Here is a 14,200-nt window from a genome sequence, read left to right as displayed (position 1 = left end):
GGGGGGGGGGGGGGGGGGGGGGGTGAATGACCTGGCCCACGATCATTTATTGCAGCTCTTTGAGGTGGAGGCCTAGAGACAGTACACAACTGCTTTAGGTTGTTTATTTGGTCAGTATTATGTCTCCTCAGACCGCTCATTATAGACCCTCTACAACTAAGAGTTTTAAATATGATTAAATGGTGAGAGACGAGGCTCAGGGTTTATTTATCTTTATGTTGACCCTCCTGTTCCTCTCTCACTCATCTGTTGTCCTCACTTCACCAGAGACATTCCTCTCCGATTCCTGTTGTGCTGGGGAGTAAGGGCTCAAAAATCCATTGTGCTGTCAACATGACACTGCATGAAAATGTCTGACTGTATGTGAGTGTAATTTGATGTGTGTTTATATAATGACATTTGGCACCAGATGGTAGAGCTTACACAGCCTGCCTCCTGTGAGACAAGAGGTCTTGTGTGGTCATTTAGCATAGAGCGCGATGTAAACAAAGAAATGAATCAGACACATGTTACCCCGGGAGGACACGTGGAACAGTCATATGACCTTGTTGACCAGTTTGAGGTGAGGGTCGACTGTGGGGAGCTGATTGAGGCAGTGCAAAAAATTGTTGTAGTCTGTATGTACTGCAACAAATGCAGTAAAAGTAAGCTGGTTATTCTGCCTTTATGGACGTCATCAGGGTTCAATTTTCTTTATAGTACATTACTGCTTGTCAGCAGCTATCTCCTCTGAGTGATTCTATAACCTCTCTGCTCTCTGTCTCTCCCTTCTCAGCTCAGTAAACATGGCAGTCTGTGAATGAGCCACTGTGCGCCCTGAGGCTGTAGGCCTGTGCAGTGTTCATGTGGGTTAGTGATGCAGCAGGTAGTGGGATGGGACAGGAAGTGTCATAATTAACTGCTAATAAGCCCACCTGTGAATTTGTAATCCTTGAACCCCTGCGGCCAATGAACATGTTCTTACAGAGTTTGTTATCCAGTGGCAGCTTTCAAATGTTTCCATCATAGTTTGCATTTAGGTTTATACAGTAAGTCACTCAGATTGTTATCTTTTTGCAGTGCAACATTAATCATACTAACACTTAGTGAGAGTGTGGACAGTTGTGAGTAGTGGGGCTCAGATGACGTGTTTCCATGTGCGGAGGTAAAGAGAGGATTTAAGACCCAGCTGACGGCTCAAGAGGCTCAGTGTTGTGTTGCTGCAGGGGTCTCTGCTCCATCCCATGACCCCATTGTGTTTGATTAGGATCGAGTTCCTTCCTACGCAGATCTGGAAACATACAGAAGATGAATCTCTTCTGGTCTGGAATGACTTCAAAAAAGCAGTGAGCACAAGAAAAGCTTTTGAACGGTGATACATACTTTATGTAGTTTTACGCAGCCGAACGGTTAATTTTGAGAAATTAAAATGTTCAGGTCCCGAGAGGAAACCCTTTTTTTTTTTTTTTTTTAAAGAGGCAATTTTCAAATGGGACACATGTGGAAACCCTGCAGACAACACAGCTGTGAAGACATCGCTGTATGTATCACATACCAGCTTGTTTCTTTATATCTGCAGCTGAGTACACACACAGAAGAAACAGTGTCGCAACAAATTGCAGCATCTTGATGAAGCCTCCTTTTAGTTTTTCTTTCTGTAAAACAACAACCCCTATCTGATACATGCTAATAGGATGGGAAAAGGACAGAATGAAATGTATCAGTGCACATTAATTAGTAACTTATTACTTGAAATTATGAATTTGTTGGTTGCAGCCCTGTAAAGGATAACTGACAATTTTTCAAGTTCTTTATCAACTAATCTGCCTGTTGTTTTCTGCATTAATCGTGGTGCATAAAATGTCAAATTGTGAAAAAAATCTCACTACCATAGAGCCCAAGGTGAAGTCTTCAAATTGCTTGTTTAATACTTAATATCCAAATTTGAGAAGGTGGACCCAACCAGTTAATTTTTGGCTTTGTGGTTTTAAAAAAAACTTTAAATTGTAAACAATTTTACAGTCAATACCTGCCAGGTTCCATCGCTCAACCCTACCCCCAAAACAAGACGGCTTATCAATCAGTGTCCAATGACTGTGGTATTACTGGTCAGTTATCAGGTGTTTGTATAACTATGTGGGTATGTGGTAGATTTTGCTGGGAAAAGGGCAAGCCTGTTCAGACAGCTGTTCCTGGTTAAACACCAGCCAAAGAAATGCCAGTGATGTCAGGCCTACATGCATTTAGTTATAAATCTGTTTGGTTAGAGTTCAGGTTCCTGCTGTTTCACCCATGAGTGACGTCACTGAAGACGTCAAACTTGAGCTCTGATGCAGTCACGGTCTTCATTATCTTAAAAGTCGGAGTACTCTGACTGTTTCAAGGCGTGCATGAAGAGCCAGTCATTGTTAATTTTTGGCCAAACATCAAACTAATCTTACAAGGTTTTAGGCAGCTTGTGGATTTCATCTGGAGTTTCTCACAGAGCTGGAAACATTTTAGCCAGACATTAATTTTTGGGGGGAGAAATCTTTTTCTTTGGAATCAGGTCAGAGGCTTATTGAGTGCAGCTGAAATGCAGAGGGAGCTTGGTATTTTGCACTTAATATGTTCATTGTTCTGTGCAGAAATCTACAGAGTTATTGTTTGATTGGGGGAGAATTATTTTACCAAGCTGGTTTTATGGAATAAAAACCACCTGTTCTGAACATATAACATTTTATTTAACACCTCACCCTGCTGCTTTTCAGGTAGATCTGAAGTAATCTTGTTACAAAAGGCTGCGTACCACCTCTTTGCCATGCGAGATTCAAGTTTCATACACAAGCCTACCTGTAACCAAATCCACCCTCCTTGCACTGTTTTTTGCGACAGCGTCTGTACTTAATATTTGGTTCTGCCTGCGTCTTAGTGAGGGTACAGTCTGTACAAGCAGACAGAAATTCTCAAATGTTTTAGATTCTACGTATGTTTGGTAGCAGCACTGAAGCATTCATGACCTTGAGAGTTTTAGATTGGACTTCCTGATTGAATTAGGCTTAAAGGGAAACATCATGAAGAGAGTGTGTTCCCTGGTGGGTCTGAAGATGACGGGGACGAGCAGAGAATCTAAGCACTCCAAGGTAATGCTGGGCTTTCATGTTTGTGGTGATTTGATCAAAATAGTGCACTATATAAAGTCAATCTTTTTTCTTTTTTTTTTTTCTTTTTTTTTTTTACAAAAAAAATCCCAGATTTTTGAAAAGGGGTTGATTGGTTAATATTACACGAATTTTATGTTGCTACAAATTGATGAAAATGAATTCAATGAAATAAACACTACAGGTCAGCAGCTCCATTGTCCCAGATGTGTACAGTTTCTTTGTTTCTGAAATTAAAGTATCAAACAAATTTGAGATTTTCAAAACAAGGAGTCATGGAATCTTTTCATTGAACTGAATTTTGGAACCATTCAGCAGCCGAACAAACTCGTGGCTTCCTTCTATAATGAAAAATCAAACATTGTTCAGAAAGTTCGTCACAACACTGTTGCGCAAGTTCTGTAAATGTGTTGCACTTGCAACTGAACTTCTGTCTAGTTCATCCCAAACCAGCTCTATGGGGTTCAAGTCTGGAGACTGTGCTGCTCTTACATCATGTGAAGCCACTGTCTGGTTCTTTTCTTCTAATGTCTGACCGACCAGTCTCCCTTCCTTTTGACCCTTTTCTCACCGTTCTGGTAACAATATACAATATTGCTTCCTGCAGCTCAGTATTGTCCTAATAATACATCACAGGGTGCAGAGACACAGTTTGTTCCAACTCTGCCTTTGTTTAGCCTTTGCATTGACTTTCAAGCTTCATTTACTTTCATTGCAGCAGAAAACCTGGAAGTTAACACCTTTCTTCTTCTTCTGTTTTCTTTAGAATTCACATGATTTTTCAGTTTTTATTGACCTCCACTTATTTTAAGGCAGTTTGTCACCTTTTGACCACTAAATGTTATTCACTGGACTTTAAAACTGGATGTTATAAAACCTTAATGTTCACATTTGGCTCCATTTGCTGTCGGACAGAGTGGCAGTGCAGTCGCCTAAAAAGAGTTTATATTCTGACATCAGGGGTATGCATCTTTGATTAATTACAGCAGTGACAAGTGGGTGTCATGTGCTGAAACTATAGATCGAGACGGGATCTCTTCTTTTGTGATCACCCCACTAGATGTCTAAACAATAAGCACGCACACACACACACACACACACACACACACACACACACACAGGTTTGGCTTGGTCTGTTGTGTGAAATAGCACCAGTACCAATAGCAGCAGTCCTTGTTTTCCTGTTGGAGGTCTCCAAGGGTTCATGTAGTAAAACTTAATCAATTTCTGAAGATGTTAGTAAAGGAAGATGCCAGATCAGCAGGATGAGCTGCTTCAGTGAGGAAAACATACAGTATCCCTTCCCCTCCTATTTGCTGCTACAGTACATCTGTGCTTGTTTTCCTTCTCTCACCCAGAGGGGTTTCTGTTTTCTCACCAGGCCGGCTCAGACGTTCTCTCTTCCCTGTGCTGCGTATCCCATGGCGTTCAGCTAGCTTGTTGATTGTCTTTAACCCGGGATCCACCCTGTCCTGAAACATCGTGTCTTACCAGTTAAAACAAACCATACCATGCCCTTCAGAGGGGAAGCAGAGTGCATGCTGGATGGCAGGGGGCAGGATTTACATTTTCTGGCATTTATAGTGGTATTTAGATTATTACTGTTTCATTACCGAGTTAAATAAGCAGATAGGACACAAAGCCAGTGTGTACGATCTCTGAGGTCAGACATGCTCTGTCCTGCTTTAGAGCTTCTAGTCTGACTTAAAAGGATATAAATTATTACAGGTTAATCTTAGGCCTCCACCCGACTCCCAACACACAAATGGAAAAGTCATTTTTTATGCGTGTCCTTTAGCTGACATAAAAATAGCCTGATAGTATCATGATCCTTATTGAAATGAAATAGCCCATTGATATAATCGAAGACCTGACTCCTATTGTTATCGAAAGACCGTTTCATGTCACACTTGATGATGTGAACTTATTCAACTTCTGTTTTTATATAAATAAGCTGATCAGTTCCTTTGTGGACCCGTCAGACATTTTCTATATATCTCTATAGACATTTCATTGTTTGGAACTTTTTCATCTAAATATAAGTTTGTTTTTTTGTTAGTTACTTGAGTGCTGGTGTGTAGCACCGTGCTTGAAACAGCTTTGTAATAGTTGCTTAGCAACATTAGGAGCTATTACTTGCATCTGTATGCATCTGTATCAGTAAAAACAAGTGTAAACATGCTGTCGAAGTCATCCTTTCTAACCAACACAGTGCACCTCAGAGGGACTGCCTACACCTGGCTTCACTCCCAGTATCCCACGTATCCTCTGTTCTGTGGTGTTACTGATGGAGCCTGGTCACTGCTGTATTTATTTATTTAATTTTTTTAACTTCAGAATTGAGTTTGATCAACTCCTTCTCCCTATTTCCTGCAACTGTATTTAACACACACACACACACACACACACACACACACACACACACACACGACTGGAAGGTAGCAGCCCTGGGTCCTGGGTGAGCTCCCATGTGTCCCAGTATTGAGTTAACATTTATTATTCACATGTCATTAGCCCTCCAATCAGTCACCATCCATAATGTAAAGGTGTGCAGTGCAAGGTTAGAGAGATGGAGACAAGGTGGAAGATGGTAAATGTCACAGGTGAAAAGAGAGACAAAAGTTTGATTGACAGGAAAATGAGCTGCCGATATCAGTTCAGTGGATCTTTTTTTGTCTCTTGTTTTCAACTTAAAATAACAGATCGTGTTATGCTGTAAATATCAAGAGGTTCTTGGTCGACATGATGACATTACTGTAGAGCTGCTTTCTAAATTTTAAACGGATTGAATGAACTCTGCATAATGATTTTTCCAAAATAACTGCCGGCCGGTGTTTTTGGAAAGTGACCTTTTTATGTGATGCTGAGTCATGCAAACCTATTCCTAGGTAGCACTCTAATCTACTAGTGCAGGAGCAGAGTGTTGCTGTCTCTATTAGCTGTTCTCAGTGCCTCTCTTACATAAGATCTACAGTAATGAGTCTCTCTGAGCCTCGGTCATGTCACATTACTATGATGTCGTGTTTACTGTATTACCTTAGGTCATCCAGGTTTTGATTAATGCATGTCTAATAAATATCTTTTTCTTGTTTAAATCATATCAGAATGTGACCGCTGAAAGTACCACAGACTTCATTCATAAATACAACTCGGTGCAGGGTAGTAAGCTGCAGGAACAGCTGATCAGCATTTGGCTGGCGGGTTATTGTAAGCGGCTGTGGATAAGAGCATCAGCTCATTCACAGCATTAAATTTTATCGTAATGTCTCATTGCAGCAGGTTGAAATAGAGAATTATGAAAGAAATTTTGGCCTGTTATAAGTAAAAAGATGGTTAATATCTCAGTCTGCCTCCCTGCTCATGTATGGTTTAATATGTAATGATAATTCTGGAGAATCTGTTGCTGGCGAATAAAAATCTAATCTGCTGTTGTCGTGAGAATAATATGCGTCAATTAGTGTGTCGTGTGTACAGAGCGGTACACTAAAGGGTGAGAGCAGAATGGGTAACCTTTCTGTCCTTCGCTCACTTGCTCTCGCCGAAATAAACAAACCACTGTGTCATTCCCTCTGGCAGAACCCCCTGTCCTGAGGCCCGAGCTAACCTGTGGTAATCTTGTCCCAAAAAACATCTCGTAAGCCCCTCGATCCCCTCCTCCTGAGCTCCCAAAATGACCCTCAATCCTTTAGTGCAACTCTGAGCTCCTAAAGCCCGTCATCTAACCTCCATCCGATAAGCCTGAAGAGACCAATAGACCCATTATGGCCTGTTTTAGGAGTCATGGTTATTGGCACAATCAGCTGAACTCCTAAATGATGAACTGCTTCTCCATAGTTTTGTTTGAAAACTGCTCGTCCGTGGAGCATCAGCTTTCAGAAAGGTGAATTTGTGGTTCTATATTTCAGTTCACAGCTTTGATGTAGTGATAAGATGCTGCCTTTTTACATCCTTTTGTTTTTGAGGGTTTTTAGGTTCACCACTCCCATTTGTATATTATGGCTGATTCAAAAAGTTTTTACTGTATTTTTTTTTGTTTGTTTTGTTTTTTTATCCTTGGCAAAGACCCTTTTGGATAGGAAGTTGTTTAGATAATGAGTAGTTCTTTTGTGCTCCAGTTTGGGGATACATTTTAACAACTCCATAGAGTCCCACCCTAGTTTATGAGCAACATATTTAGACATCTTGAGGACCTCCATGCATCCTCTGAGGGGCTGTGGATCATCTTGTATTTTAAATTTGAGTACTGATCTTTCTTTCGTTGCTTGTCCTTATAGAGAGACATGTTGGGGTTTTTTGTAATGATAAATAAACTCAAAGAAGATGATTGATACCTTTTTGATAGTTTCATTCCTTTTTCAATAACCAGTCCTAATGCTACGCTTCATAACCGTCTCGGGTCAGCCGGGGTAAAGCCTAGCTTCGTTTTGATACCAGCAATTCAGGGACCCCAATCTCTCGAACAATCAACAATTAAACAAGAATACAGAGGTAGGAGAGAGAGGGAGGGTTTAAAAAAAGAAAAGAAAAGAAAGGAAAGGGGAAACAATTCATTGCATTGTGTTTGCCGGCGCATGGTCAGACCAGTTTGGGCTGGATTGCAAGAAAAGCGGAGGCCAAAAAGAGGCAGAGGGAGAAGAGGTGCAGCCTATGCAATGATCAGACCTTGAAAGACGAGGTCTCCTCAGTGCAGAAGGCCTCCAGTCACACACCCACACACACAGACACACATGTGGCAATGTTGAAGAAGAAAAAGGATGGGGAAGGCAGTGAGCCCTGTGTCAAAAAGGTAAGGAGAAAGGACACGCCGGATTAATGTGGCTGTACGGTGGGTTGTAGGAAGCTGATGCTGTGACATCAGCAGCTGGAAGTTGAGACATGGACACTCAGCAGTCACTTGATATTGGGGAAAAACAAAGCTAATGGTAAATGTTTTTGCACTGGATATCAGGAAGTTGCTTCCTTGCTCGTTTCTGTGTAATATGATTGATTGTCTTGGAGACGTGTTGATGGTCCAGTCTGCATTATCACTATAGATGCTACTTAAGAAATGGAGATCACAGAACCGAGAGAAAATGCAAGATACAGAAATGAGAAAAAGGTTTTTAGTGCTGTTTTATTTCATGTGTACATGTAAAACCTCTGGTTATGATGACTCAGTCTTTTTTTATTGGACAGCAGCTCTGCCCTGTGTCATTTACCCTGTGTCTCGCTCATTGTGAGAACGAATGAGTGAATGAAGACACCCACGCAAACATAACCTCTTGGTATTTGATGAGCATAGCATACACACACAAGGATTTGTCTGAATGTCAGAATTGTTTTGTAATTTCTCTTTGATTGGGGAACAAAAAAAAAAAAACTGAGAACATTTTTGCTTGTTTTGTGCCCAAGGACAGCATTTTGTGAATGACGCTCGTCTGGCTGCTTTTTAATCAAATCTGTAAAGCGTCACACCACCTCCGTCAGACTGTGGCATTGGCAGAATCTCACCTCTCGGTCCGTGTTTTGACAGAAATGATTTGCTGATTCGTGGGTGTTATTCAACAACTTTTTCTCTTTGAGACATGAAGAAAGAGAGAGGGGGAAAAAAAAAAAACCCCACCAATTTCATGTTGTCATGCTTGAATGCACACACCCCCACTAGCATGTTTTGTTCTCGTTGCGAAGTTTTATTGCAGAAATAAGTCATCCATTCATACTCTGCGATATAATCAGTACATGAATTATGATGCACCAGGCTATCCACTCAGAAAGACTAACAGACTGATAGAATCATGGTCAGTTTAGTGGCCTGACTGCAGTGAATAGCCAGACAACTCCCACCCACTTTGCAGAACCAGGATGAACTGTTGCACCTCGTGTGGCCTTGTGCCAGGGTGATAATGGCCTCACTGTCGGCTCCTTTTTAATCTTTTCAGATTTCAAGTCAGGGTGAATTCAAAGCTGGTGGATTTTCCTTTACAAAGAGACAGCATGACCTGACTGGAAAAGATTAAAGATGAAGTCAAAGTTTGATTTGAATGGTTGGCCACTGAATTTCAAGTGTCATCATAACCCTAGTTAATGTATTACCACAGTTTGTGCGCTGTAGCCCGGTGGTCAAGTGGCAGCTTATTTGGGCTAACTGGAAAGTTGATTCTAACGAGCAGGAGTAGCGTAATGAAGCAGAAGTCGTAGAAATTGTGAATGCAGATCTGATCCCTCCCCGCTCTCTCCCTCTCTCCGTACGCAGATCCAGTTTGCCGACCAGAAACAGGAATTCAACAAGCGTCCCTCCAAGATTGGCCGGCGCTCTCTTTCCCGCTCCATCTCCCAGTCCTCCACAGACAGCTACAGCTCAGGTGAAAACACACACACACACACACACACACACACACACACACACACACACACACACACACACACACACTCACACTCTTTCTCTCTCCCTAATGCTCAATCCTCATGCTACTAGTGGATATGACATGTTTCCATTACAATTATTTTTTTTTTTTACGACACCAAAGATATAGAAAGTGTTCCAGTGGGACGAACAGTTGTCCGACATCGCCTGTCTCCTCACTAACCCCCTCATCTCCCTGGCTCTCGCTCTCACACTCTGACACTGCGGTTCATGTGAAACTGTGGGCCCTGTGTTAGAGGATTAGCTGCTGGTGGTCTACTGGAGAGGGGGGAGAGGTGAGACTAAAGAGCTGGGAAGAGTTGGGTGTGGTTGAAACTGAATGGCATGTGGGACCCAAATCCCCATTCATGACTGTAGTGGTGAGAAACAAGAAAGTTGGGAAAGATGAATGAAAAAAGGGGGTTATGGTTGGTTGTTTTGCCAAGAAACTTTATTTTTTTTAATCAGCAATGGAAATCTAGTTTGTGTGCAACATGTAGGGTTTGTGAATTGGTAAGTGTAGGAAAGTTGGTGTTGGAGTGACCAGTATCAGTGGCTGCAGAAATAGTGATAAAGGTAGAGGAGGAAAACTGATTTGTTTTACTTTATCTAGTGCTAATAAAATAGGTTTACAAGCCAAGTGATGTTCAAGAGCTGTCAGTTGCTCACGCAGAAAAATGGGGCACCTTCATTTGACCAAAGTGTTTCGAAGAGAACCTGCTCAAATGTGTTTATCACCAGAGAGATAGTCAATATATTCTCTGTCTTGGCCAGTGAAGCAGCTCCAGGGAACCTACAGCACTGCCGTAAAGGCATAGTTCAGCATTTTGGTAAAGATACTTAATCGCTTTTTTTGCCAAGAGTTAGCCTGAACAATTCTCATTATTGTTGGTTAGATATAAAGCTACAGCCAGGGGATGGTTAGCTTAGCTTAGCTTAAAGACTCATTATGAGGGAAACAGCCAGCCCGGTTTGGTCAATAGGTAACAGTTGGACTACAAGCACCTTTATAGCTTGTTTGCCTAAAGGAAATGTTGAAAAATTCGCAAGTCTGTCTTTTTATACTGGTTATTAAAAGATCCCATCCTAATGCACTTTCAATCTAAATGTTTGGGGGAAAAAATCCACAGTCCTCATTTTCCGCCAAAATATATTTGAAAAATGAATCTGAAGCTAATATGAGGCTTCAGCAGTCTAGGTCCCCCCATCACTTACATCGAAAGCACATTAATAAGGGGTTCTTTTAATGGCCAGTATGAACAGGAGGAATGATTCCAGCAAGCAAAACCATGATTCTGCCTTTTGTTTCAAGACAGAATTGACAAACTGTGAACTAATCTTTTAATCTATACTAAAATTGTGAGGCTGCTAGGCAACCAGTGGAGTCACCACTCACAAAAAAAGTCTAACTATTCCTTTAACATGAAGGCAAAGACCAGAGAAAAGCTTTGACTTTGTTATTGAGGAATAAAAGGACTGCATCAAAATGCAAGAGCACAGTCTGATATGAATAATCCAGTTCTTGTTTTCCGCCCTCCCCTGCTCTCCTCTTAACCTCTTGCCCTCTTGTCTTTTCATCAACTCTCTAAAAGCAGCAGAGTTTTCCTAAACGTCTATATGTTGCTGAAGCTGCTTCATTTTAGGAGAGTCTGACTTCCTGCTGTGCGTCAGGGTCATTCGCAGGCCGTAGGTCTTCTATTGACACCATTAACATGATGAATTAATCTGTGCGAGATTCTGCTTGGACAGTGCCGCTACTAGTGGCAGAATGATGGACAGGCAGATGGATGGCAGATGGACAAATGGACTTTCAGTCAGTATTATTGGATAGCTGTAATGGGTCCCTCAGGTCAAGAGTGCTTAAAAAAAAAAAAAAAAAAAAAAAAGTCTGCTCAGTACTCTGAACTCAAACTGAGAAGAGATGAAACGTTTGGGTCCTGTGACTTCCCACCGGCACATTTGCAGTCGGCTAAATGTTTTCCTAGGCAAGCGACACCAATCAGGGTCAGCTGAGAAAAGGACCTTGTGTTTCTTTCTTTCAGGAAGAAAAATCAACCAGAAGTAATCTTGTTTTGTTTATAAATGAAGACACTTGGCCCTCAGCTGCTTACATAAGAAAAAGAGCATCAGCTAAGGCCTAAAATATAATGAACTATACTGAGGGGGGTGTGTGTCTCTTCTGTGTGGTTTTCAGAGGACTAAAGATATTCTAAACTATTGCTCCCTTTATGATAATTACATTTGAAGGAAACTGAACAGTTTTACTGTCTTAATTAGCCGCACAGAAACAGGAATCCGTTTGAATCTCTTATGTTTAATATTTACATTTAGTTCGGCTCTGTATTTGGTTTGCAGCTCTAAGATCAAAACTGGCACTCTGGATGTAGGGTCCCTTTCAAAGGTGAGAGTCGGAAATGGTTTTTTTTTTTTTTTCCACTTTCACCTCAGCTCTTATTTACCTCCCTCCTACAGGCAGCTCACAACTAAATCACTCCACTTCCCGAGAACCTCTCTCTGTAGCCGGAGGCTGTCACATCATTACTAGAATAATGACCTAGACTTTTCTTTTCCGAGATATTGTGATAGTGGTGAGAGCACTTAGTCTGCATTTATTTCACTCAGTGGTTTGACAAGCTCCTTTTTTGACTGTGCTGTTGGTGTCTTATGCCGAGCAAATAACAGCAGCCATTGTAATATGAGTGAAGTGTTGTCAATACTGTCAATAATAACAGTATTTTCCGACACTTGTGAAACTCTACTGTCTCCCCCTTTGAACTCTCTGATCTATGCTCTTTTTTTTCTTCCTCTCATCCCTCTCTGCTGACTCCCTGTCTTCTCCCATAATTCCCTCACCAGAGTGCTTCTTATTTCTTTGATGGTTCCCACAGTACAGAGTGCACACTAGTACTGCTTTCCCCCAAGACCAGTCTGGTATCGATTTTGTAGAAGTTTTGATATTAATCTTTCTCTAATGTGGAAAAAAAGCAACATTTAATGTAGTTTGACACTGTAATTTGACATGTTTTTTTTTTTTAAAGTGCAGCTGTATAGATTTGTGGATTGATTTGAAAAAAGTCGCTGCCATATTGAAATATAAAAAGTGAGAATCTGTAATAACCTTTTAAAGTATCAAACTGAGAGAGCATATTAAATTTAAGTAAGTGTCTCGGTTAATTATAATTTATCTTTCAGAGTTATATAAAACTCGTCTGCGGTGGAAAAAGATAATGAATCCTCATGGTTTTAAATTTGTAAGTTTCCCAAGAAAAAGGTACGGTGAAAGACTTTTCCTTTACCTGCACACTATCTTCGCCTCTGTCCCAGGATCCTTTGCAAGTATCAGTGCGTCTGCCCTCGTGACCCCTAATATCTCCTCAGCTCACATTATCCCCCAGCCTCTGCTCCTGTCAGTATGGATGGGAGGTTTCTAAAGAAGATTTTTCCTAACAGTAAACTCAAGGATTATTACCCTACTTTTTTTTTTTCTCAAGCCTTTTCCCTCCTGGCAGAGTACAGCATGTTCTTTAACTTCAGTATTGTTACAGTGCTGGCAAGGCACCCAGTCTTATCTGGTGCTGGTCCATGTTCCTTTTGAGAGGGTGGTAGGAGTGATACTGGCATCATTTACAAGAAGGACCACACCTGTGTAGCAAGCACACGGTGCTCGTGCCAGACACTGAGACATATCCCTCCTGAGTGAGCTGCTGTGGGCTGTGGGCACTACTGTTTATGTCTCAGAGGTGAACTGATACTGTGACACCTTTCTGTTTTATGTGCAAGTGTTATGACACATTTGAACTGTGTTTACTTTCTGTTGTTGTTCCTATACTGGAAAGGAAGAGGAAATGGTAGCTTTATAGTCAATTGAACTCGGTGCTGTGCAGAATCTGTGGCCGACCAAAGTCAAATTGCAGGGTTTGGGAAAGTACAGGCTTTGTTCACAATGTAGAAACCAAAGGCACGCTGTTTGTTCTGCACTTTGAAACCTAGATGCTCTGAATAAAAGAATCCAGTGAAGAACAAAATCCTGTTTGAAAAACAATAGAGCTGCCGCGATTAGTTTATTAAAACATTATTTCGTAATCATGATCACCTTGGGCTGTAGGGGAAATTTTAAAGGCCTTTTCGCTATTTTTTTTTTCAACATTTTACATATAAAATGATAAATCAGTAATGAAAACAATCATCAGTTGAAGCCTTATAAAAAATAAAAAAAAACATACACTTACCCATATTGCAACAGGGCCCATTTGGTAGTATTGTACCTTATTTATGGGTGTGTGTGAGTGACATATTGACAATACCATTGTCTCTGTCTGTGTGTCTTGTTTTAGCGGCGTCATACACGGACAGCTCTGATGATGAGACATCTCCTCGGGACAAACAGCAGAAGAACTCCAAGGGCAACGGAGACTTCTGCATCAAAAACATCAAACAGGCCGACTTCGGCCGCAGAGAGATCGAGATCGCCGAGCAAGGTAAAGCAGAAGACCCGTCAGTGCTCGCCTTCAAAAGGTGTAAACAAAAGGGATAGTGGTTCAAGGGATGGGCGCAAGTCGGTAGCTTGATTTCCAAGACGGTGTGACTGATGCGAACATTCAGTGGAAGGTCACATAACAGTTACAGTAACACAAGCATGAGGGCATACTATGCTTTAAGGGTGTTTTGGATGTGTGTGTGTGTGTGTGTGTGGGGGGGG

The 14,200-nt window shown here is 41.3% G+C and overlaps 1 protein-coding gene across 1 annotated transcript in view; it reads left to right on the top strand.

Annotated features, from left to right (window-relative positions):
• ahcyl2b (adenosylhomocysteinase like 2b) overlaps positions 1 to 14,200 on the top strand; it is a 43,557-nt gene that overhangs the window by 16,575 nt on the left and 12,782 nt on the right. The window contains exons 2-3 of the mRNA XM_023402058.2: positions 9,352 to 9,460; positions 13,836 to 13,979. Coding sequence (XP_023257826.1) covers positions 9,352 to 9,460; positions 13,836 to 13,979 — 253 coding nt within the window. The remainder of the gene's footprint in view (positions 1 to 9,351; positions 9,461 to 13,835; positions 13,980 to 14,200) is intronic.

The sequence above is a fragment of the Seriola lalandi genome, unplaced genomic scaffold (genome assembly GCF_002814215.2).
Source record: "Seriola lalandi dorsalis isolate HSWRI2012SDOR001 ecotype SW California unplaced genomic scaffold, Sedor1 jcf7180002053896, whole genome shotgun sequence".
Lineage (NCBI taxonomy): Eukaryota > Metazoa > Chordata > Actinopteri > Carangiformes > Carangidae > Seriola > Seriola lalandi.
This window is presented reverse-complemented; position numbering and strand designations above follow the sequence as displayed.